Here is a 26,866-nt window from a genome sequence, read left to right on the forward strand (position 1 = left end):
CTGGCCCTCTGCCTGTTTAGAGTCATCGAAAACTTGAGATTTATTTGCCTGCAATATCCATGCTGAGCATGAGGATGCTGGTACGACATGAGCTTTACAGATATAACCCACTAGCCTTTCAGGCAGGCAGACTCGGAGGTAGTGTGACCGCTCTCCTGACTACGCAATACAGAGAAGGCCCTCACCTCCCTCATAGGCAAAGATGGCAGGGATACCCTTGAGGGATACTGCTACTGCTGTGGAAACAGACTCCTGCGTGGGGAGTACTCTGGTTTGCAGTCTGGTTTATGGCATCGGAAATATCTCACTGATGAAGATACTTAGAAGATCATCCTGTTGCATATGGCTGTCACTCATTGGATCTGTTGTAGGAAATGTATTCAGGAAGGCCAAAAAATACCTCAACATATGTAAAGAGATAAAAATGGTACAAAGCAAAACAGAAACACCACAGTAGTTCCATTGTGAATACAAATGCCTCTTCTGTCTTGTGCTGTGTTGTTCTAGATGTAAGAATAAAAGAAGATTCATTTTTTTGAAAACAAAAATAATGGAAAAAATTTCGGCAGCCCATTTGACTGAGCATGCCCACAATCACTACAGGTTAGGAATGCCAGGTGATAAACCTGCCAATCAGTTTAGGTCTTTTTAAGAAGGCTTGAAATTTTTAGTAATTTAGAGAAATGGCTTGTTTCATTATATTGAATAATGTGAAATTCCGTGTGTTGTGAGTCTGTGTAGGTCAGTATTTAAACGTGTTGTTTTAAAGGGTACAGAGTTCTTGGGCTCACCACTGACATAATGAGAAAGCATGGGAGAGTCTTATTCCCTTGCTGAAAACACAGGATAAAACTCCCTCTCTCTTTGCTTTTTTGGCAATGACACATCAGATGGGAAAATCTAGAATGAGAGAAAGAGGAGCTGGCACCTTTTTTGAAGATTTTTTGGGGATTTTCTCAAAGTACCACAGTACAGCATACAATACTGAGGATATATCCCTACCAGAGCACTCTCTGAGGTAACTTTAACAATATTTTTTTCCTTCCTCTCGGTCCTCTCTGGAGAAAAAGATAAATAACAATACATAAATGAGTGGATTTCTTTATGGAAAATACAATTTCTAAACTAAATTCAAATGTATTCAGAGAAGAAGGATGCCTTGCATAGTTTCTTTCATCCTCCCTTCACCAGTAGCTTCTCTCACATCAAACTGATAGCCTTTGATGTGTCCTGCACCAATTCGTAGCGTCTTAAACCTTGCTCAGCTCCACCAGCATGTACCTTGTCTGTTTCTGGCCTTGCTTGAGGACAGATGCATTTCCATTTTCTTCTCTCCTGTCGTACTGTATCACTGTGTGATATTCAGATTTCTGAGGGCAGCTTACAAAATTGCTAAGAGCTCTCCTCTTAGTCCAATCTATTTTGTTTGTCACTGAAGGTAAAGTTGGGTGTACAACTTTTTCAAGCCTGTGAAGTTTTCCCCAAATTATTATTGTTTTTCTTAATTTGAGTCATTTCTTTCAGGAACATGGTTGCTTTATCACCTGCTTCTTTTCTCCCATTGCATCTTAAGGCAGTGCCTTGAAGGTATGAAGACTGCATTGAAAGACTAATGAATTCCTGCGTACTTCCACTTTGCCAACCGCACTGTTAAGAACACAGATACCATAAGGCTTCTGCTTTCACTCACATCTCCAAAAGACACAAAAAAGAAATATATATCTGTATGCCATCAAACTTACATTACACCTTTACAGTGATGTCTTGTTGCAACATCACATCCATGTACATTGGCTGCCACTTTTTATGCTTGTTATTTTGCTTTGTTTGTGTTGGTGATGTTTTTTTGCATGTAACCTACTGTTGTAGACTTGAGACACAACTCACAGTGAACTACTCAGTCATCTGCTTGGAAACCTCCCCAGAAATTTCAGTATTGGAAATCCTGAGATGCATCCTTTGAGCTGGGAGGAGATAAGCTAAATAATTGTAAAGAGAGATCTTTGAGGAAAAAAATCTGAAAGACAATGTAGTAGAGAGGAAAATACTAGGCAGGAATGTGTTCCTATGCATGGGGGAAGTGACCTTGTTTTAAGGCCTCTTTATTAGCTTTTCAGCAAGAGGAGAGTGCAACTGTAGCTCCTGTGCAAATGTAGAAGTGGAAAGGTTGCTTAATATAGAGTCAGCAAAATAGGTAGGAATGTAAATAGTAGAAGAGTTTTGAAGTCCTGTCTCCCAGATTTCATCTCCTTTTATGTGAGATTCTTTCTTTTGTCAAAGTTCTGGGCATCTGTACAGTGACAAATATTACTTCATCCATGAAAAATATAGAAAGTACGTATTTATGAAAAAATGCAGCTATTTTGAAGCATTAAAAATTATCATAATGAATAAGTGCTATGCGCTTACAATACTTTTTTTTTTTTTTTTTTTTTTTTTTTTTTTTTAAGAATTCTGACAGGTAGCACAAACCTGAGGGTGTGTTTTAATTTTTTTAAAAAACAATCTGAAAATTAACCAAGTAATCTAGAGAAAACTTTTAAATATGATTATTTTGGATATCTATATACGTGTATTTTCTTAAAGTCAGTATCAAAGAAAGAATGCTATGAATAGTATTGTTGATCCTGTACTGTTGATTTCTTTGATTCTTTTTCTTATATTTTGAGGGAGGGTGGGGAGGCTGTTGTTATTTTTAACAAATGTGGCTTGTAACTCTCAGTTCTATCGTAGGTCTATCACTCTTAACTTATATCATAGAGGAAAATGTACATTGCTTAAAACTTGATTGCGTAGTCGATCAAATAGATTTTAAACACAAATGTACATAAATGTCTACTAACACTTTAAAATATATGCAAATGTATATACATTTGGGTATTTTCTTTGGAGGAAAAGAAGACTGAAATTTTTAATAAAATATTAGTTTGACTTTCTTTTTTGTTGCTAAGCTCACTTTGATTTAAAAGGAAGCTATTAGTAACAAAAGACTGATTTGCCTAATTGCATCAAAAAATGAAAACGAAACTAGAATAGAACAGGATTCTTTTGATTGTTGATGTTTGGTTACTTATTTGAATTTTTAAAAGGCGTATTATAAGATTATTTCGTGTCTACTGGAATAAACTTTTGTGGTTCCTTAAATCCCCAGGAGCATATCTGTTAAAACCTCTCACTGAACAGCTGCTCAAAGAAGAAAGTATGTACAGGGGAGCTACATAATCAAACTATATTCCTATGCCATATAGTCATACACATTGCAAGTCAGACTGCATTAATTTATAATCACTTTCTCAAAATCATTCTTTTCTACACTTCATTCTCATCACAGAGAACTCTATCCATATCGTTCTAGCACATACATTTCAACCATAAATCCAATCTAAGGAGAAACATTTGAAAATGAAGTATTTCACGACAAATATTTTCCTGTTTTTCAAAAAGATTGGACAGTTCCTTGTGATTAACAAAGTACGTAAGTAGTGTTTTTATAAATACTAATTTATTTCATAAAAATACAAAAATATAAATATACATATATAAAAATATCATGATGAATCAACACACAGACATTCTTTAACTCAATAAATATGGCAGTAATATTAATCTTTTTTAAGTATACATTTGTGATTATGTTACAATGCAGGTGCACTATGTCCCAGCTAGTAGGAAAGGTAATGCAAAGCAATTAAAAAAAAAATTAAGTTTCCATCTCATTGTTAAAGGCACAAAAAGCCTTTTATTGTATTTTTATTGTCAATGAAAACCTTTCTTCAGAGGTTTTCAGGCAAAGAGGGTGAATTCTAGATTTTTAAAAATCTAAATCATTCATATTCATTCACATTGACTTATTGATTAAGCAAACCCTTACTAAGACAACACCTATTTTTTGTATTTTTTTTCCCAAGTAAGAGAGTAGGCCACTTTATCTAGTAACATAGACATTAATTCCACTAACACTGACCAGGTCACAGATTACTTTCTCAGTCTCGGTCACTTTCCTTTCCACCATACATATCTGCTAGTTTTTTAAACCGAGGTCCCCAGTCACTGAGGTAATCATAATCTTGGTTGCCATCCGTGGTAAGTGATTCCAAGGAGCTGAGTGAATTTGCTATGGAATCATTTCCTTCATAGGCATACGTTGCTAACGAATCATAAGGAGGTGCACTTGGGTCTAAATCATTTTCCTTTAGCCTTTGATGAATGAAATCTTGGACATCAATGTTTTCCCAAAGAGGTGCAGTCCGTCTTATCTGAAATATAGTTTCTGGGATGACATCTCTTCTCATCTTACTTTCCTCCCTCGCTTCTGGATTTCTTAGTGTGCCAATGTCAAAAGCCTGGGTATCTTCTTCCCCACCTCCTTCATCATTGTAGGTCACAATGTTATCCCGAACATCATCCTTTGAGATAATCAAGGGCTCTTTCTTTCTCTGTCTCTTGAGGGCTGCAAACAAGACAACTAATACTGAAATGAAACAAAAGATGAATAGAGAGATGGGTAGTTAGCAGTGAAAAAAAGGATCAAAAATTTTGCATTATCTGTGGTTCATGAAAAGTTTTAAGGCTAGGATAAGATGTTTAAAATAAGGACAAAAGCTATCTCCAAGTTAAAGTGAAAGGAGAAAAATATTATTGTATGTATAGAAGTCAAAAAGTCTACTCTTTTATAGCTATGGGACTAATAATTAAAATATTATGTATTGGATATAGATACCCATATTACTATTAAGCTGAAGTTGAAAAGCAGAGGAAAAAAAATGTCCTACTAATGCTCGACTTTTATTTAGTTTTGTGCAGTGCTGCCTTCCTGGCAGTCTGCAAGGGTAATTTTATCAAAAGTAGTTGTATTTCCTTTGCAAAAGTAATTTGTGCCTTTGAAAGCTAATGTTTTAGGTATTCCTAAGTGCTAAATTCACTTTTGAAAGTGGAATCCACAAGTCTTTCTGAAAATAAGAACCTGAAGGCCTTCAGCTCTCACTCTTATTGACAAAACTCTATTTGGTTTTGATGGCTGCAGGAACAGAAATCCAATCTCTACTGCTGTTTCTTTTTAAAAATGTGATCTCCCTAGTTTAAGAAATAACCCTTTAGGGACAGAGTGCATCCTCAGCAAGTTTGCTGATGATACAAAACTGGGAGGAGTGGCTGAGACACCAGGGGGCTGTGCTGCCATTCAAAGGGACCTGGACAGGCTGGAGAGGTGGGCGGAGAGGAACCTCATGAAGTTCAACGAAGGCAAGTGCAGGGTCCTGCACCTAAGGAGGAAGAACCCCATGCACCAGAACAGGTTGGGGATTGGCCAGCTGGAAAGCAGCTCTGCAGGGAAGGACCTGGAAGTGCTAGTGGACAATAGGTTGACCAGGAGCCAGCTATGTGCCCTTGTGGCCAAGAAGGCCAATGGTCTCCTGGGCTGCATTAGGAAGAGTGTTGCCAGCAGGTCGAGGGAGGTGATCCTTCCCCTCTGCTCAGCCCTGGTGAGGCCACATCTGGAGGACTGTGTCCGGTTCTGGGCTCCCCAGTACAAGAGAGACATGCAGCTACTGGAGGGAGTCCAGCGTAGGGCTACAAAGATGATTAGGGGACTGGAACATCTCTTGTATGAGGAAAGGCTGAGAGAGCTGGGCCTGTTTAGCCTGGAGAAGAGAAGACTGAGAGGGGATCTTATCAAAGTATACAAACATCTACAGGGAGGGTGTCAAGAGGATGGGGCCAGACTCTTTTCAGTGGTGCCCAGCGACAGGACAAAAGGCAATGGGCACAAAGTGAAAGACAGGAAGTTCCATCTGAACATGAGGAAAAACTTCATTGTGAGGGTGACAGAGCACTGGAACAGGTTGCCCAGAGAGGTTGTGGAGTCTCCTTCTCTGGAGATATTCAAAACCCGCCTGGACGTGATCCTGTGCAATGTGCTCTAGGTGACTCTGCTTGAGCAGCAGGGGGGTTGGACTGGATGATCTCCAGAGGTTCCTTCCAACCTCAAACATTCTGTGATTCTGTGATTCCTTTTGGAGAAGCAGGGATTGAAGCTGAAACGAGCCTCTACAGAGGGACATGAAAAACTGGTGTTAAGATCTGTAAATACATTCTGGTACCTAAATGCTATTGATTTCAGCGGCAATTCAATGCTTAAATGTGATTAAGAACTTGAGCCTAACGCCAGTAGCTGGAATAAATAGTGGGGGGCATAAAATCATTTGTGGATGGGGCATAATGGCGAATGCCAAGCCATACTTAAATGCATTACAACACTTGTGCTCAGTCTTAGGAGCAAAGTTTTTTACCCTAAATAACTTGAGTGCTGGTGAATAAAAGGGAAGAATGGGCATGCTGAGGATAGAGCAATGAACCAAGCTCTTCTGTATACAATGCTGTGAATGTAAAGGCTGTTCTGTATTTTTGTGGTTTTGTATGTGCATGGGAGCCATTCTTTTGAGGTTTTTCTAATGCTAGACGAGTAATAACCCACTCAAGTATATTTAAGACCTTCCTATGAAAGAATAGAGGCAACTGTGAGGGCAGATATCGAAAAGGTTATTATGAAAAAGTGTCTTTCACAGCCAGGTACGTAATGCGCCTCTCCTAATCTGTGCATTGGTGACACCAGTCTACCCTACTAACACACTTCATCTCTCTGGACTGTAGTTAAACAGAGCACTGAGATCCACACCAACAGTACAGCAGCTATTCTGTTTAGCCCCTCTTCAGCCTTATACCACTCTGGCTTTGGCTATTTCTGCAACACTAAATAAATCAGGGTCTTTGACCCTGAGGCAAAGAGGCACAGGGTGGTCTCATTTGTTTTGCGTAGCATGCTGGTCCCTGAGTTTGTTCTGAGTCTCATGCTATATTGCTGTGGTTCTAAGGCATAATTGTGTGTTATTCTTTTCTTTTCTTTTCTTTTCTTTTGAAGTTCCTCTAATAAAGCATTTCAGCCCATCAGAGTGATGTTTTCATAATAAGAGAGTAGGGGTAATAGTTTCATAGCACATGTCTCATGCTCTGTGTTGCGGCATGAAAGGGGCCTTTGAAGTCACAGACCCCACTGTGATGGTGTTAAGAGCTGTGCAAGGCAGGGACCAGATGTGGCACTGGGTGAGCCGTAATGCCCACTGGGAGTGGTGCCCTGCAAGCACTGCTCCTCAGACTGTGCCTACACACCGTCCTGTGTGATCCGGGTGCACCCAGACCAAAAGCATGCCTGGGAGGTGCTCAAACCTCAGCTGCATGGACAACCAGCTCAAGTTCCCTCCCTCCCCTGTGCTCCACAGAATAGATGTAGTTCCTATATATTGTCCTGCTCTTCTGATTTCCTCTGTAGTTCCTTGAATATTTACTATAAGTAGTCTGAGTCCAGCTGATTTTGCTAGTAGTCTAAAAACCAAAATAAAGTGCTCTCCTTAGAAATACATTAACTGACGTGTATGTTTGTCACTGCCCCCTTGGTGAGCTTTTTGCTGTGACGTGGAAGAGAAAGAGATCAACCACAAAATTGGGCAGGAAAGTAGAGAGGGCAGACCTTTCAAGGACTCACTTTTCCAGTAATGAGAGCTGCAGTTTTTATGTCCTTAACGCCAGGTATGTCCGTAAGGCCAGGTTATCTGCTAGCATTTATTCTAGGTCCTTCATTTATGCCCACACCTTTCTAGTGCTTCTGCCTGCCAACCACCCATCTCACTTCTGTGCTCACACTTTATGCAATCAGCTGAGCTCACTGCCACTTGTGAGCACTTGAATGTTTCTCTGCTATGCTTTTCAGCTAAATATTTCCTGAGAATAAAAATTACAAATGATTCATGATTAAATAGCTAGTATAATTGATCATCTTTTAATCGCTCATAAAGGTACCATGCAGCTTCAGGAATATGATTTTAAAGTCTTAGATTTAAATGAAGCTCTGTCTGTAATGTATAATATTACTCATATGAGCATGGTATCTAAAACTGGTCCTAGATTTTCAATTTTATTTTATGTAAATAACACTACTTTTCACATTTTTGTGATTACTAAAAATGACAAACAGCCTCTAAGTAACTTCCTTTCCCACTCTGCTGCCTCCTCTCCCACTTTAGAAAACAGGGTTAAAAAAAAATACCATATTAGCTACAAAATGTTTCTCTGCAGTGTCACATGAATAAAGGGTTGGAGAATATCAGGAGTCTAGAAGTGACCAGTGCTTTGCCTAGGTGATTAAACAACGAGGGCGCTTACCTAGCAGGATAACAACGCAGAGGAGGATGGCAATCAGCGCCCCTGTGCTGAGGCCAGCGGGGAGCAGCAGGGCCTCAGCATTGCAAGACTGCATGTTGCCCTGGCTGTCGCAGGCACACACGTGAATGGTCAGCGTGCCCGTGCTGCTCTGGATCGGATAGTCATTGTCAAATATTATGACTGGCAAGAGATAGGTATTTGTCTTGCTGCGGCTGTATCCATTTCTTCTAGTCATAATTCCTGCTGTGTTATCTAGAATGGAAAAGCAGAATAAACGAATGCTAGGGGATGAAGCTGTATGTCGCATGGGGCAGAGGACAGGGTATTGATCAGCAGTTACCTTTGTTGTCAATGATGGAGAAGTTTGGATGAACAGCAAATTCTGGCACCAACTCAAAGAAAAATTTATGTCCTCGAGCAGGCTCATCCTTGTCAACTGCACTCACAGTCTGTATCAGCTATAAGGAAGACAGTATTTCATGAATTTTAGAAGCCTTGTTTGTTTGAAATAAGCCCTCTGCTTTTCGAGTACTGTAAAAATCGAGCAAAGTTCTATCTAAAGGCACAAACTGAAGTCCTAAGCCAAATATTCTCCCCACAAACATAGGGAATTACAGTAAAAAAAATTGTTATTTTATTGTTTAAACACACAACAGAGGACAAAAAAGGGCCCAGTCCTCATTGCAAGACAGCCATCTGCTTTGATTTGTAGTCAGTGTCTTGCAGCAGTACAGACACAACTGCCCTTCTGAATAAGCCATAAACCTTCTGTGGCCCTATATAGCGAAGACACAGAGTTGGGTGTAAACCAGATGTTAAGTGGGTGTGAACCAGATGTTAAGTGGGTGTGATTCCCAATTCACCTCATCTGCTCCTGGCAATAAATTGAAATATTGCACTGGCAGGATGCTTGGCTGTCCTGAGGTAATAAAGGGAGATGTTTTACATCCTCCTCAAGTGAAACCTCTGGCTGTGGAGCTTTATAGCTGCCCTAAAAAGGGCTGTCAAGTCCAGCTGGGAGAGAATTATAATAGTACCAGCCTAGGTTCAGAGTAGAGTGGATTAGAAAAAGAGAGGCCTTAGCAGTAATTCTGTATTGGGCAGTCTTCCCTGTTACATGAAAATGTGTGCAAATGCATACCTGTGTGCATACATCCACATGTACACTAAGGATTTGACTTTTTTTTTTCTGATTATTTTAAGCCACTGCTAAGGAAAAAAAGCTGCAGAGCTGAGGAAAGAAAAGCTAGCCAGGAATAGCTGTAGGTTATGAAATGACTTGCAAGTTAACATCACCTACTACTGCATGAGTAGTAGTAACTTCAGGGTGCAGTGTGACAGACTGCTATGTGCTTTGCCTTCCCTAGGAGGTATCACACTGGAGAGTGACCCATGCTCTACCTTGGCTTGTTGGGGGTATGTCTGAGTTTTATCAGAAGATGACGAAGCTTAATGGTATGGGAAAGGGAGTAAACTTCCCTTTAGGAAGCTGCAATTCAATATGGCCCAAAAGAGAAGTTCCTATAGTGCCTGACTGTAGAAAAGCGCTCAGCAGTCAGACTTGCTTCCCTGGAAGCTGTGGGGGAAACCTGCCTTGAGGTTTCTAAGTGCTTCCAGCATGTCAGTGTCCTAAAATCCCACCGATATCAAAGCTACTTGTTATCAAAGGCTTACTTTGCTGCTTGTTTCTCTGATATTTCCAGGGAACATGTAGCATGAGTTCTTCAAGAAAAACAGCAATTGACAAATAACATTGATATGACTTTTAAGCTTTGCAGCAATCAAGTTAGGAATAGCTTTTTCTCATGTGCTTCTCTGAACATCAGTTTGAGTGGGGCTTGAAGACACAGTTAAATTTTTGGAGGTATTCGGCATCTCTCAGGATGGAACACTTTATTGGACAAACATAATTAAAGGGCTCCCAAAACTACCAAAATGTTTTTATTACTAGAACATTCAGAAGCCAGAAACCTGCTGTTGCTAGTGCTGTACTGCAAGATGAGTGAAAAAACAACAGTAAAGAATGTCTCCGTTTGGTTCATTCCCTTCTTAGGAGTTCCTTCTAAAATAACTGCAAGAGCAAGAGCTCTTCTACCTCCCCCGACCCTCCACCCCTTTTTTTTGAGATATATTCCTGGATAGCCTGTCATCAGTGAGGGACTTGAAATTGAATTTGCAAACATCAGCCTTGTACAAGAGGAAGAGACCACGCAGAATGCAGGATTTTGCTGTTTTTCTAAGTGTGATTAGAATCATAACTACTTATTAAGGTCTGTTCATTTTTAAAGCATGTGATGAGTAAGGCACTTGAGAAAAATTTTTAATCCATTTAGCAGGTTCTCAAGCTTAGACAAATCATTGTTTATTGCAAAGCAGCCTGCTCAGTATGTCACTCATGCTCTGATTATACCAACATTTCTCAAATGTCACATTGTTCTTCTCTTTGCTACAATATCTTTTGACAGTAGCCCTGTATAGACTAAGACCAAGATGGTGCTTCAATTTAGTCTTGTGTTCTTTAATGTAAAAATGTATTACTACAATAAAGCATCCATTTGATAGAAGTAAAATAACAAATTGACATGAGAAAATTTTCTTCTAGTGTTTTTAAAAGTTTGAAAAGATGGGGAGAGAGAGTAAAAGCACCAGATATAAGAGAGAAAATTAAAATGTGTGATAATGTTTGTGCAATTACTTGCTGAAAAATTCAAGGAGAAAATATCCTGATATAATAGCTACCAGAAATTGCAGCTGAGTATCATGGGGCTTTTTGAGATGTGTCAGTGGGATGGTTGTAGGATCTGGATTTGATACCCTTCATGTGCAAATCACATGGAGGAGAGAATTGTGCCAGGCATAGAGGAACCTAATTACATTGAAAATTTATTGTTGAGTGTAAGGCTGAAGGAGGAAAAAAAAAGTTATTACCGGCTCTAGCTATTGGCTGCATAAATTGACAACCAGCTGTTCTTCCACCAGGAAAGATGGAAGAATAAAAGAACAATGAGAAAGGGAGCTTGCAGGTGAATTTTTCCAAATGATGAATAAATGAAAGAAAAATTAGAAATATTATCTATTTAAGGTTTTTTTCAGCTATACAGCAGTAAATAAAAGAGACGGTGTTAGCGATAATCACTGCAGAAATTAAAGAGATGTGGCTATTTTTGAATACGGCAGTTTTAAGGGTAAATTAGTGCTGCTTTGTGTACATTTTGTAATTTCATGTTGGAAATGCATTCTTCGTCCCTTTTGAAGCAGTTCTGGACATTGAGTTATGAACACTCTTCACCAAGACTTCAGAGAAAGATCTCTGACACTGTAAGATTTATGAGGGAAGAGTTATTTCAAGAAAATGACTTTTACTCTAATATGATTCAAGCATATCAGACTTAGAGGAGAAAAAAGGTACTCTCTTTTTTTTTTTTTTTTCCTTCCATAACTTCCCATGTGACTGGGCTCAATTTGGAAAATGCAGCATTGTTGTCATTCCTTCTATTGCTCTGCGTGTGCGTGTGTGTGTGTGCGCGCGCACATGGACGCACGCATGCACATGTGCTTCTGTGTGTGTGTTTGAAGACAGAAAATCATACTCTTTAGTGGATTTTATCGGGTAAACTCAAATTCTTGGGGGTCACTTATCTTTGACAATACTGAAAATTCAATCTTAAGCTTTAACATAAAGCTTTCTCTTTTATAATCCAGAGGAAGTAGTTTTATAGTCAGGCAATATAGGGGGAGTTGTGAATGAGGAATTATTCCCCCTGAAATTGGAGGATTTCTTTCATGGTAGGGCCAGGGTTCCATTAAAGGCTTTGTGCCTATTTCCCAGCAGCATCCATATGTTTTGGCTATAATGCTATTTTGTCTTTTTCTCCAGACTGCTATGTTCTTAAGGCCACGGCTTACGCTGCAGTCAAACGTGATTTTAGGTTATACTGTGGCTCTTTTATTGGTATTTATATTCATATTTATATTCCACTCTGAAAAAGTAATCTGGAAGAGTCAGAAGCATGGTATTTACTGATTTCTGTCCACAGGGCTGCCTTGAAGACTGCCTAAAAACAGATGCCCTGCTTATATCTGGTACTTCCCTAGGTATAGCCTGTACTCTATTTTTTTTTTTTTTTAATCTCTTCAAAAGACAGAAAGTGGTAAGAGCTAGTTGGGGGCCTTTTGAAATAATAAGGGTCCCTGAGCACTTCAGAGCATGTCCTTGCTTTTCCTGAGAGCACGCTCCTGGGCTAGGCGAGCTGCACAGCTAGGCATCCTGGGTCATGGGCTCAGCCTTGGGCTTGCCCCTAAAAGAAAGCATAGGGACCATTAAAGTAAGGTTGAGTTAACAGCATATCTTTAACAGTATAGAGATCAGCATTAGCTAGCTGCTTTTAGGCGAGCTTTTCAGCCTGCACTAGCTTGGTATATCTTGTGTACAAATCACAGCTGCATCTTCACTCCAGGGTACACATTTTAACGATGCAGCAACATGCTTCAGATGCATTCTTAAAAGGTTTGTTGAAGAGAGTGGAAAAGATGAGGAGTATGGGAGGACAAACACTATGTTTTCAGGTTAAAAATTTCTTCCAGTAAAACAAAATCTTAGACAATTAGAATGTCCACAATGCAGTTTGCTACTACTTCTTTTCAAGATATCAGCCAGCATAATTAGTCATTGGTATCTATTTTTAAACCCCTTTTTTTCCAAATTCCTTCTTTTATAATTCACTTTAAATAAGACAGTGAAAAATAATGCCACTTTCACAGGACTTTAAAGAGTCTGTGCTGTTTTAGATGGTGTCTTTCTGAAGCTTTAAAACAATGCAGGTGTCATATAGGATGAAATTTGTACTTCCCGTGTCAGAGAAGTAAGACCACTGGAGACTGGCATTGCTAAGCTAGAGATGCTTAACAGTAACAGCTGCTGAATTTTGTTCTTCTCCAAGTATGGGATTATATAGCTGCAGAGGCATAGGCCTTTGATTCATTTGAAGTGTTTGGGCTTTGATTCTTGTTGTTATGTCCTTAGTTAAACCTGGATATTGTATAACACAGGGCAATTTTTCAACTGCCATTTTTCTCCAGCTTTGCCAGCTTCTGAGATAAGACTTAAAAAATACCACTAGTCACTTGCAAAAGGAATATTTGTGGCATTTTGTTGTTTAGTTTTGTTTGTTGCTTTTTTTAGAAGTGGCTTAGGAGAGAACAGAACAGGTCTCAGATCATGGAGCAGTGTCTTTGTCATTTCTTGCAATTTATTAAGCTAGTTTTGTTCTGCAAATATTTTTTTTCAGTGAATCTGAAAGAAAAGATTTGCAGAAGCCCCCTACACATGCTTTCTCTGTGATAAACTGTGGAAAGCATTTTGTTGGCGAGCCCATGCTTTTAACCGTCATGAGGATGTAGTTGTTAATGGAGGCTATGGGGAGAAGGGTGGGAGAGTGTCTTTCTGTTTCTCTTGTTCTCTCTTCCCCTCAGTCCTTTTTCCATGCTCAGGCAGGGCCAACCATTGAGTAGTCTTGAATATGATCATAACATAGCACAGTGGGAAGCTTGTGAGATGAAGATTTTGTAGAAGATTTGGAAGTGGCTACACTTCTCTACGAGTGAAGTGATAATATGGTTTAAGGCTCTCCCCTACAGAGGCATTTCGAGGTCAATGCAGTTGTAAGTGGATACCTGTCTTGTCGCTTAGGAGGCTGAGAGATCAAACATATTCAGGCGTATTCTAGCCTGTGTTGCTCTATGGTGTTAGCTACAGAAAGCAGCAGCAATCATGCTAGTGCCATGTGTGCAAGCGCAAATAGACCTTTGATCTTGATGCTTTATGCCTTATGAAATGTTTAAAATACCTGTCATTTAATGGAGTTTCATGCTTGCTAATGAAAAATAATATGTTTCTCAAGTATTGACTTTGTTCCATACATATCCTGGCTGTTTTAAAGCAGGACTGAATACTTGTCAGAAGTTGGAAAAGCCTCCCTTGAACTCTGGTTCCTACTTTAAGAGAGAGACAGAGTATTAACATAGGTCTCTCACTAAGCCAATAGATGTCTACCTAGAAAAGGCGGCTATAATGTATAAACAGTTTGAGACTGATAACTAGAAATGGCCACATGAAAAATGTGATCTCTGCCTGCCCCGTCTTAAAATGGGAGTGTATGCAGAGTAGTGAAAAGAAAAATCTGCCAGCCTCCTGAGTGACAAAACAAACTCCTTCTGTGTTCTGATGTTTGGGAGCCCCTGAATGGCGGGAAAGAATATAGCATCAAGGAAAAAAAAAAAAAAACAACACAGGTAGTTATTTTTCTTTTTAAAAGTATTGTTATTGATGGATATTGAAATCAGCTGAATTGTTACCACCAAATTTTTCACTTGATTCAGTCTCCTATTTGAGTCAGTCTTCCTGGTTTCCATGGAGAGTACTGATCCTCTAAAAAGTGCAGGTTAATTCCCATGACAAGGGCATGAGAGAAATTGTATGGGCGTGCTCCCCTCTAAGAGTCCCTTGAGGCTCTCGCCGGCCACCCAAGGATTAGGGATTTCTAAACTGTGCGAGGGGATGACTGGATTGTATTCCTCTTCAGCCTGTGGATTAGCCAGAGGAATAGGGCTCACGTGGTGACAAATCTAGTGCAGCTGCTTATGTATCTCTAGTGATAATATTTCTCCTAAATTATATTGTTGTTTGGAGACAAAGGAGTAGCAGGAGAAGAGGAGATACTCTGTAGGATTCTTCTCTCCCCTGACCCTCCTAAGGCTATGTTAAAAAAAACACAACTGGAGCCTCTAATAGCTGCTGATGTTGAGAATGAGTAATGTTACTTAGTGGTGGAGAGCAATATTTGATCATTCTGACTGCTTCCTGATGCGACTGAGATTTAGAGAGCAGTGTGATTAGTAGCTGGGCCCGATTAAAAAAAAATCTTTCAAAAATTAACTAAATATATTTATCTTCTTGATCTGGCCCTCCTGCTGTGGGCACCAGAGGTAGAAGCACTACTGTGATGTGTCAGGAAGCAATTATGACACTAATAAGCCAGCTGCTTTAGCTGGTCTCTAAAATAAGGAGGCACAGTACTAAAGGCACACAACACGGTTTAATATCTTTATGCTATTATAGGAGGACTGATAAACATGAGCAGTATAGAGTACAGGCTATCTGGAACATAGCATCTGTGCCCAAAATGTTCAAGTTTGCATCTCTATATTCATTGCTATATTTAGGCATCAAAATAAAAAGTAGTCTCATTTATTGAAGGTTCTTTGTTTCTGAAATATTAAGTCAACTATGTGCCAGTGTCCACATATGAATTCAGATTTTGAGGAATCCAATTGTTAAAATAATAGAAGAAAACCTGGATGTCCCATTCTTCTGCTGCTACAAGCACCACAAATTATGTGTGACTACAACATGAGTAGGAATGAGAACCGTGGGGAATTACACCTGATGCACACTGTCTTTCTAGTATTACAGATTTATTTTCAGTTAGGTAAAATAATTCCTGGAATTACATTGACATGCCAGATGGACGGGAGATCTGAACAACATTAGATCTCTCTGACTGATGTGCTTCTGTCATCCGTGTATTTAGAAATGTATAAAGTTAACCAGAAAGGTAAATGAAATGCTATATATTATTGGATATTTCATCAAGTATGCTGGACTACCTGGAATTTAGGTTAAGAAAACTGAAAAGCAATACACCTAGGTTGAACTTGGTTCGAATATACAAGAGGACTTGTGTTTGCTGGTTCAGAATATTGCACATGATTAATTTCATTGCAACTTTCATTTGGAAGCTTTGGAACCTTTCTTCGTATTGTGCAATTTAAGTATAACACTCCTGATATCAGTCATTATACTAAGATTTCCAGATTTATTTGTTTCCAATTTCATGTCATGCAAAGAGATTTTGTTGCACAGAGAGCATCTGGGTCACTTGCCAGTTATTCAATATAAATGGCTAGAATTACCTGAATGTACTCAAGCTAGAAAAGCAGGTTATAAATCATAAAATGAAACTATGAGGGTACAATAAACAGAAGTTTGGGGAATAGCTTTGCTTGTTTTGTAAGCCTTGAACTGTATGCTTATGTGATAATTTATATCACTGGTTAAGACACTGTGTTCTTATGATAAACTGTAGTTGTTTTGAAAGGAGCACCCTGCTCATTTTTCTGATGTTATAATTCTCTCCACTGTTTAAATTTAATTTATCACTGCATTTTGATACACATATTTCTCTGTATATGTCATTTGCATGAAAAATAATAAGACTCATAAAAAAGAAAAAAGCTAGGAACCTTTCCAAAAGCCAACTGATTTCACTCAGAGTATCTTGTGCCTTTGTAACCCACTTGCCTAACTGCCAGAATTAGTTGCGCTGAATGAAAAATGGGTAGGGTTGAATGTAAATTCCAACATTTCACCATATCCTCTTTTCTTCCTTATATATACATATATATATATGTATATTTATATATTTATATGTATGTATATATATGCATATATAAATATATATATGTGTACCTTTTAAATAAGTGGTAAAATGTCATTTGAATTACAACTGGTAAATTACATGTACTTCCTCTTTCTACAGTTCCACAGGACCTGAGGTCCTCCATCAAGTTCAGGTGACATCCATGTTATTTTCAGTACAGAACTGCTGAGATAGTTTAGAAAGGGATATACACAAGCTTTGCCTAAATGCAGCCCAAACCCAGGCTGAATTTTAATTTACAGTCAGAAGAGTTGCATTCTCTTTTAATTTTGTAAAGACTTTTTTTCATGTTTCTCCTCTATTTAAGCATAAGAAAGTATTTTCCTGGGTTTTTTTTTATACCTCAGGACATGACAACATCAGCTAAGGCTTGGAAAAAATCCCAAAAGGAAACAGGATTGTCTGATGATATAAATTTTTCTGGCATTATGCAAGACTAGTTCTGAAAGATATTTTCTGATATACGTGGGAAAAAAACCCACCTTAAACTAAGGTTTTGTTTTGTATTATATTAGTGTCAAATCCTACGTCCTTTTATCTCCTAAAACCTTCTTTGCATCAATCGGCATTTCAGTAGAAGGCAGGAAATAAAGAGAAGGGGTTGGTGTTCATCTGTTCAAATTATGATACACTGAAGCCTCCACAGTATTCTAGGATAGTTTCATTACAAGTTCTCTAGTGACAGAAATATGTGTTTACCTGTCCTGCTTTTGCATTTTCACAAACAAATGTTTCATAGTATTTGGCAAATTCTGGTGCATGATCGTTTATGTCTAAAATCCGGATGAAGACAGGTATCTGGCTACTTTGTTTAGGATTATCTGAAAAAAAGAAAATAATTCACGGTTCAATGTAAAGATTAACAATTTGTGAAAAGACCTGAAATTATCAAATCTGTTTTTTCCAACACATGCCAGAAATGCTCATTCATCTTGATCATACTGAAACAATTATGTTTATTTTTCTACTGGCACACATTTGATATGCTTAAGAGCCATACTTATATTTGAAACAAGTTATTGTAGTACATTTATTTTGAAATAGTGCAATGTCTATTTAAACTGATTTGCATTAAAAACAGGCCACTGAGTTATTATTGATGTCTGACTTATATTCCACACATCAGTGCAGTAAATGAATCATTTCAGAGAGCTGTTTCCTGAGGTAGAGCTGTCAAGAGTAGCATTTACTGGTTCAAAGCAGAAAAGCAGTTAAATTGTGTCAGTCAACTAAAAAAATAATAAAATTTGTCCCTTGTTGCCCCTTTGAATGTTAAAACAAAAAATGGGTATACATAGCTGTTATTGTCAGATGGTATTCACAAACTTGACCTCCCAGGTCAAGCTATAGCCGGAGATGAATCTTGCAACAGAAATATTGAAAATGGAGACTGTATATGACAAAACAATGAAAAAGTATTGTACGAAGAAAAGGTATCAGTCTTCCTGAAAATGGGTATATAATATATCTCTCCAAATACCTCTCCCAGCCTGTTAAGCTCATAGATGCCTGGGGAGTCCATAAAGGAGTATGAAGAATGGGATAAAGAAGGAGAAAAGCTGTAAAAGCTGTTCTCTGCAATCAGGGAACTCTCTCTGTTCCCCCTCTGATGCCTGTTATTGACCAGCTGGAAATGAGAGGACAGGCAGGGGGCATCCAGATGTGTCCAACAAAAGCGTCCAACAAAACAGTAAAGAACCTCGGTGAGAAACGCAGGGCCAGGGTTTGCTTCAGGCCTGGAGGGGAAGCAGTTTTCTCTAGTCTTGGCATCAGCTGAAACTGTCTTCTGAGGTAGGTTGCAGCAGATTGAAGTTAAATATAATTTTTTTCCCCGGTTTGAAGGAGTCATTCTGCCAATGTTTTATTTGTCCAGCCATGGCCTCTTTTTGCCAAGGATTTCCCCTGAACTAAAGACTGAGTTTGGGATAAACCCAATGTATCTCTGCAGCACCTAATTAATTTCTGGGAATTCACAGGGAACCATTTAACTTGTCTAATACCTCCTCTACACAGTTTTGTTGAGCCTGAGAATTTTGAATGATCTTTTCTCCAGTGGGCAGAGGCAGTCCTAAAGTAATAAGCTGAGCTTAAAGATATTCTGTCTATTGATAATATTTGAGTAAGGGCAAACTTAATGACACAAGATAAATCATAAATACTGTAAAGTTTTACATTTTTTTTTTAGTTGTAATGTTCTTCTTAGATAAGTAGTCTCCAACTTACTTATTTCAGTTGCTATGACAGTGATATTGTGCCAGGGAGTTTCTTCCCGGTCAAGTGGCTTGGAGATGAATAAGGATCCATTTCCTGAATAGATGTTGAATATTCTGTCAAGGTCAGTGTGTCGATCCACAGAATATCTGTCAAAATACAGTACAACTGAGTGTCAATACCTACTGCTACACTTTAGCTTATAGCCAGCTATAAAATTTTTCTAATTTTACCTGTGGTTAATAGGAGATGTTTTCCTAACAAGTACCTAAGCTTCCCTGCAGTTGCTTAAGGAGCGCAGCATGTTGCAAATTCTGAGAAACAGGTTTTAAAACCAGTAAGGGGGATGAAGGCAAGCTATGTAAGAAGTTTATTAGAGATTGGTATTCAAAATCTTATTTTAGCTTATAATGCAAATTCCAGAGTAGCAGTGGCTTAACTAGAAGTGAACATCCTTAGATAGTATTTTCACAAGTTAATTGGTTTCTGGAGAACTTAGCCATCAAAGGACACACATTTCAGATATAACTAAGTATCACTTGAAAACCAGGTACTTTTGGTATGTCATAGGGACCATCAAAATCACTGGAAAATCTTTGAATTATGTTGTTGTTTAAGATGGGAGTCCTTACAATCTAATTTTATGACACTTTCTCTTGCTTAGTTCTTTCCTATCAAGGAAAAAGCATTTTTATAGGTGTTTTCTGATCTAGAGGCTAATAATTTACATCCATAAACAGGTTAAATTAATGTTTTTTTACATTGATTACTTAAAAAGATTTTATTCCCTTTCTCCACTCATAGCTCCTTCTCCAGATTGTACTGCTGCAGGTCATACCCATTTTGTTCAGAAATGTAGAAACCAGGTTTCCTAATCAGTTACACGGTGAATATACAAATTTCAGTGTCGTATTTGTCACTGCAGATAATAATAGCAGATGGCTAACAATTACAGCAATTTCACAGCACTGAACATTTACCTCTAATTGTTATGAATTTCTCACAGTCATTTCTTATTTAATATACTGTACAAATGGGGATCATTAAATAGTTAAGCTATGGAACAGGGTAGGCAATCTAATGTCTAGGGGGCTATTTTCCTCTCTGCAGCTGTGAAAGGTGTGATACAGAGGGTTGACTGCTATCAACCAGCAGGGAGGTAGAAATACACAATTTGAGTATCTTACATAAGTTCGACTTTCGAAACAGGGCATAAAAGCATAATCCTGTGAAAGGTTTGGTGAAGGCATTGGAATATGATGCATGTTAAAGGCTGACCCCTCCTTTCTTTGTATCTGGTGCCTGTAGGCTTTCTTTCAGAAACATCTCCTCTACTGTGTTAACTGTGTTAACCATGTTAACAAGCTCTTACAGGTATTTTTCTGCTTCACATTTTTCAGTGGCCCCTATGGGGTGAATTACACAAATGTCTCCCTCCTACTTTGTGCGCTTATCACATTCTGTGTGTGAGATTCAATCTACATCTAAATCACTTTATTTTGTGTGAGAGCTTACTTTATTGCATTCTTGGTTATATCCGGATCTTGGGCTACAACCTGCCCAATAATGCTTCCTTCCTTGGCATCTTCGTCTACCTCTATTAAATAAGAGGGTCTGCTGAACACTGGAGGCTCATCTATGTCTTCCACGGAAATTTTGACCAGAGCTGTGTCTTTAAATGGCCCCAGCTGAAGAAAGCGGGAATCAGGATGAGTGTTGGTTGCTTCCACTCTTAAGGTGTATAACATCTTGTTCTCAAAATCCAGCTGCTGGGGAGCAAATAATAATAAGGAAAATAATGTCATTTTACAAGAAATGTGAGTCAGTTTTATAATGCTGAACTAGAAGCCTAGACATTATTAAGGGCAAAAGTTCTAAAATTTAATCCATCTTGGAAAAGATGGAGTACATTAGGGCTTGTTCTAGGCAAAATTGGGAGTTTTATAGTACAACAAGCTGATTATTGTCCCTCTGCCTACTACTTGTTCAGATTCCTGGAAAACCAGGTTTGCTGTTATGGGAGGGATCACACTACAGAAAAGTAGGAAGACTCCGGAGGTGGGAGTTACTCATAGCCTTGTTTTTCCCATCTCTATGGTAGTAACACAAATGGTTTTCCCAGCTCCTAGAGGTTCTATGTTCACTTTCTGCCCTCCCTTACCATCTACCCTTGCCTGTTCTGTGTCAGGAGCAAACCAGATTTACCCCTGGCCTCCATATTCCAGAGGGAGAAGAAAAACTTTGAACTCTGATTTCCAACGTATGTGACATTTACATTATAACCTTATTATAAGGTTACCTAATTATAATCCACACTTATCCACATGCTTAATACTTATTCAAGATGTTACCACTAGGAATTTAACACTCAAAAATTGGGAAATGCCAGATTTAAGGTAGAGCTCTACAGAAACTGCAGAGCCTGTGATCCTTGATGAATGACTGACACTGACATTCCACTATCAGGAGAAACATTAACAAAACTGTCCTTTTCATTTTGAAGCTTGTGTCCCAATGCATATTTCTTTCTGTTTCAGTAAAACCACCTGTCAATGTTTCCTAGCACATTGCCCAGACTTCTAGTTTTTTAGAGATGAGGAATAAAGTGTGTAGACTCACCAAAACCTTTACCTGGATTACAGAAATTCCATGTGAACCAGACATTCCAATTTTGGGGCAGTTCTGCTTATTAACTAATCTGGATGATCCTTGAACTATTCAGTTTTTTCCCATATATGCATAAATATATATGCACCTATACGTTCATGTGTACACAGGTATACATGCGCACACACAGAAATACGCATGCACCTCTCAAAAAATAGGTGTAAATAAATCCATGTTCTCTATAAATATACATTTTTCATAACTGTCACCATAAGAATAGAACTGAACATAGTGTTCATAGTAGATATTATCAAATGAACCTTCCTTATAGGATCCATTCTAATGTCTAATGTAAAATAACAATAGTTTGGTAACACAATCACAGCTTTTTGTAAGTTTAATAGGCTGAACTCTAAAAAGCAATCAATAAATCAATCGGAGATGGTATTTTGAATTAAATTTCTGCCTATTCCTTTGCTCTTCGGGCCTCCATTGACTTGATATCCAGCAACTTAAGTTTCACCAAGGTTAGAGTTAAACCAACAGAGTTTTTCGATGTTGAAGGTTTGAGCTCAGCATTCTAGACAAGAGACTCCTGTAGATTGCCAGACAGATTAGAGAGGAAAAGGTTAGCCTTGGGGGTATAAGTTCAACAAACTTAAACCTTCAGGCAAGCCTCTGACCCTTGTGAGCCTCACTGCAGCAGTCAGCTGATGGACCCCACTGCGAACTGAACCCCTCCAGATTTTCACAGCCCTAATTCAAAACTACTGTATGTGAGAGTATACACACCGAACAGACAGCAGCCACTGAAATATTGCTTTACGTGAAGTGATATGCCAGGAAATTTCCCTCAAGACTTGAAAGTAACAGATATATGCTGAAGAAAGAGAAGAACAAAACTAATACAACAACTCCTTGGCAACCTGACCTCTTGTGAGATCTACCCTCCTTCCCCCTAGAAAAAGATAAAATAGCCATAACACCTGGAGAGCTAAGTACATATAAAAAAGAGGGAGAAAAAATAAACCTTTTTGACAGTTATAATCCCTTCCTGTGTGTCCTTGTCAGTGATGATGTCAAACATGTCTGATCCATCCCCATTGGAGATGCTGTACTCAGTCTCTGCATTTTCACCCACATCGGGGTCATTGGCTTTAATTCTGCCTAGGAGAGTCCCGGGTGGTGCAGATTCAGGAGAGCTGAACTGGTAGGTGCCTGGAAGATTGAAATCAAGCATTTATTATTTTGAAGACCTTTGTCCATCTGAATAATAAACATCTTCAGTTTCACCTGGATTTTTTAAGTAGCTTGGAATTTGAAACATTTTAAGAAAAAATCCATTAGTCATCACAGTAAACTTTAAAACAGGTTTCAGAGCTGATTGACAAACTGTCAAATAATTTTCAAGTGATTCTTCAAAGCCATTTAGTACTGTGCTTTTAATGCTCCTTTTTTCCCCTTATTCTTCAGCTATAACAAACACAAAAGCACAATAGTATGGTACTGACTCTAACATTGATTATTTAACACTGTAGGGTTTTTTTTTTCTTCTCAGCCTTCTAGAAAAGTTCCCAGATAAAAGTAGTGGGGGATTTTGTTTTGTTTTCCCAAGACACCAGAGTTTTAGAAACCAGTGTGGATTTTGGAAAGAGGCTAAAATAGAATAGGATTTTTTTTTTCTCTTTTGAAATATGTATTCAAGAATTTTAGGTGTTTTATCTGAAAGTAATTCATTCAGCTGTTATTGGTAATACATACTAAAGAGTCATGGTAAGGAGCATTTGGATACATGTTCATGTTAATTTCTGTAGTTAATTGAAATGCAGATACATCCAGATATTCTCTAATTTACTCTGCACATACTTTTTATGCTGTTTTAATGGTTGGTTTCATTTAATGTTTTTATAATCAGGTTTTGCTAGAAAGAATTCTGATTACATAGACATTTTAATCTTGAATGTGTGTATGAGAAGTGAATTTATATGTATTTTCTGACAAGATTTGCAATAAAAATGTAATTATAAAGACATGCTGTTGCAGAAAAAGAATCAGATGGTTTTGTTGACCAGTTAGAACTAGACAATGAAGACCTTACATCACTGGTAAAAATCAGTATGTTTCTAAATTAGTATTTTCAGTTGTGTACTAGAGAGAAAATGTAAGAATTTTCTGATATTTTCAACATTTTACTTTCCAGAACCTGATGTTTATTTTCAGCTATTAACTTATGTTAATTAATATCAATTTACTGAGTGAAGTGGTACCATTGCAAAATACTGTAGAGGTCTGAACCGGACAAAATTGACACCTGACAAGATGCACAATCCTTACTTGAATACTCTGGAAAGGACCTGTTAAATTGCACTGGCTTGTAGTATAATACAGTAAAGTATCTTTTTTGGAGCTAGCCCATTTCCTATACTTACATGTCCTTTGCTTTCTTTTAAGGCACTTAAATGGTCCCGGAGGTTCCTTTTAAGTACAAGGAATAGAGCAGACATTTGAGTGCTGAATGAGTCTCTATCCCCAATTGCATACTCTAAGTACAAAAGAGTGTCACTGGAAATACCTTGTATTTATATAGATATGTAACAAAATGGAAGCTAATGCCTGATGCTAAATTGTATTTGCTGTTACAAATTCAAGGCTCTAAGTGAAAGCTGAGCAGTAGACTGTTTGGCTGCAATCTACACAGACTAAAATGCATGTTATTCCCTTAAAACAAGCTGAAAATGAGATGCAAGTTAGGACTCCTGGCAGCTAACTACAAGTCTGAAGGCTTGCTCAAACATGGGGGTGTGGCAGGGGAGCCAGCAATACTGAAAGAACAGATTTAATCATGCCACTTAGGACTTCTTCCAGAGGAAATAACTACTATAAATGCTTTTTGTGTCTGAAAGCATTACTTATGTTTGTGGCACTGTGTTAGTGCTGCATGTTTTTGGCATGCGAGATGGCTAGTTTATTTTAGGGTAGGACTGAATTCCAAAAATGTAAGACCTTCATTATGGTGCAGTTCTGAAGAGGCGTTTCCCCACTGCCATTACACCATTAAAAGGCTCAGGCCTTTTAATTCTGTAAGGTCTGTGTGCCTTCCAGGATACAAAATAAAGCAGAAAATGAGTTCATCCGTACTGCAGCCTGAACAACTGATGCTTCGCCCTTCAGTCTGCTACTTCCCTTGCTTCTGTCTCCTCTCAGAAACCAATCTTTAGTTCTTCAGTACCTTGGCATTAATTCCTTCTGCCCCAATTTGCAATTCACCTTCTGCTCTGGGCCACACTTTCACTTACTGTTGCCTCACATGAGAGAAAAGGGAATGTCATTGTTTTCAGGAAGGAGCGGACTCCCAGAACTACTTAGTCCTTTGAAGACACGCTCCAGTTCGTAACTATCTGAGAAGATATCAAAACCTCCAGATGTTTCTTTATGTTTGATTTACCAGGAAGTGTTGAAAACTGCCCTGCTGAGGAAAAAGAAAATGAGAGGGAAGGGTCATCAGCAAAATGAAAATTACACCTCTGCATTGGTCCCAAAGCAGGTCATCTATAGCCCATGCTATGTGTTTCAATGAAGTTTAAAGTAGTGAGCTACAGAGGGTATTTTGAGAGGCATCGAACTGTGTGAATTTCTCTACAATTAAGGACCTAAACCAAAGGTTACGGAAATCTTCAGAACTTCCATACACTTCACTGTTTTTCAGATCAGGCTTCAGCTAAACTTGAAAGAAGAGCACCAGAAGGAACAAAGGCGAAGGAGCCTGAGAAGCCAAAGTTATTTTGTAGTTCTAAGCTTTAATTCTTTTATCTTTTTTATCTCTCTCTTTTTTGTTGTTTTTATTTTTAACTCAGCAGCCAAGCTTACAATGCAATACACTGAATTTGAATTTAGGTTCAAGGATTCCTATTTGCCAAAATAATATGGCTCCTGCAGTCAAACAGGAAAGTTGGTTAAGAATTTGTGGCTTGAGTTTGCCATGTGGAGGTGACTCTCAGCAATTAAACTCTGAGTATGAATCCAAATAATGATATTTTCTTTATAAGACCCTCGGTACTGTTCTCCCCCCCCCCTTTTTAAAAAGCCATCTCTTATCAAGAAAGCAGATAAAAACATTATATGCAACTTAAAGAAACCTCTCTTCCATGCTTTCTGAGTTTTCTAACATTTTTAAAAATCTGTTCTAGGTTGACTTGTTTATGCTATTCTGATTGTACTTATTGTCATGGTACTGAAGTGCTTTTCAAGTTTCTGTAAGTCCAGGAGACCGTTTTCTAAATCAGTCTTGTTCGTTCCGTCCTTGGTGAATCTGTTAAGAGAGCCAGTCAGGTCCCCACTCAGTGCCAACAAGCAATTCCAATTTTATAACGTGGACCTTTTTCCAGCAGGTGCTGAACCACGGCTGTTAATTTCTTATATCTACAGACTATCAAGCAGTTATCAGACACTGACTATAACAGTTTGGGATTGGTTTTAAACCAGTGGCCGAGGATGAAAGGATCTGAAGTATATTGTGAAGATTTCTCTATTGTGCAGCTTTCTGTTGTTTGCCAGTTTTAGTCTACAGAGATATTTTTTAAAACCTTAATCATGTCTAATGTGGTCTAGATTATCAAAAGCATTCAACATCAAGAGCTGAATGCAAATTACAAGTACCTAAACCAGACTTCCAGCAGAGCATACCACCTACCAACTCTGACCGTGCAAGCTGGTAGGCTAGAAAATTTGGTGACTTGCTTGCCTAAACATGTGGGACTGTGTCTTCAAAGACTGAACTCTAGATGTTGTTATGAAATTTCTATAAGATCTTTCAAATCCCTGTAATTAGCCTAGGTTATTGTTACTGCTAACATTACTGTAAACAGAGGTGGGGAGTGAGTTTATTATTCCAATAGTTTGCCTTTAAAAAAAGGAGGCAGAAATTCCTGTTTGCCTTAATAATGCTGAAGCATAAACAGACACAGCAGTAGGCTTATATTTATTACAAAAAAAAAGGGGGGGGGGGAGAAAAAAGATCCCAGATAGTGACAGTGAAAAAAGTGATTTTTAGAGAAGTTCTTTGAAAAACAATAGCACTATTAGATGTTCCATACTCTGGGGGAATCGAGGCGGGTTGTCATTGACATCAGTCAGTGTGATGTTCACAGCGGTGGTCCCTGATAGTCCTCCCATCTGGCCTCCCATATCTTTGGCCTGGATGACCACTTGATACTGTTCCCTGTTTTCTCTGCTCATGTCCGGTAAAGCAGTTTTGATTATGCCTTGGAGAAAAGAGAAAAAGGAGAGAAAAAAGAGACAGGGGAAGGATAAGGAGAAAAATAACCCGCACACTTTAA

At 38.4% G+C, this 26,866-nt stretch overlaps 1 protein-coding gene across 1 annotated transcript in view; it reads right to left on the reverse strand.

Annotated features, from left to right (window-relative positions):
• Positions 1–3,545: 3,545 nt before the first annotated feature.
• Positions 3,546–26,866, reverse strand: part of CDH9 (cadherin 9) — a 69,377-nt gene continuing 46,056 nt past the window's right edge. The window contains exons 4-11 of the mRNA XM_026115582.2: positions 26,624–26,791; positions 22,561–22,748; positions 20,439–20,692; positions 18,936–19,072; positions 17,412–17,533; positions 8,555–8,672; positions 8,215–8,466; positions 3,546–4,471 (exon numbers count right to left, since the gene is read on the reverse strand). Of these exons, the coding sequence (XP_025971367.2) occupies positions 3,984–4,471; positions 8,215–8,466; positions 8,555–8,672; positions 17,412–17,533; positions 18,936–19,072; positions 20,439–20,692; positions 22,561–22,748; positions 26,624–26,791 (1,727 nt within the window). The 3' untranslated portion in view covers positions 3,546–3,983. The remainder of the gene's footprint in view (positions 4,472–8,214; positions 8,467–8,554; positions 8,673–17,411; positions 17,534–18,935; positions 19,073–20,438; positions 20,693–22,560; positions 22,749–26,623; positions 26,792–26,866) is intronic.

Source organism: Dromaius novaehollandiae, chromosome 2 (assembly GCF_036370855.1).
Source record: "Dromaius novaehollandiae isolate bDroNov1 chromosome 2, bDroNov1.hap1, whole genome shotgun sequence".
In the NCBI taxonomy this organism is placed as follows: Eukaryota; Metazoa; Chordata; class Aves; order Casuariiformes; family Dromaiidae; genus Dromaius; species Dromaius novaehollandiae.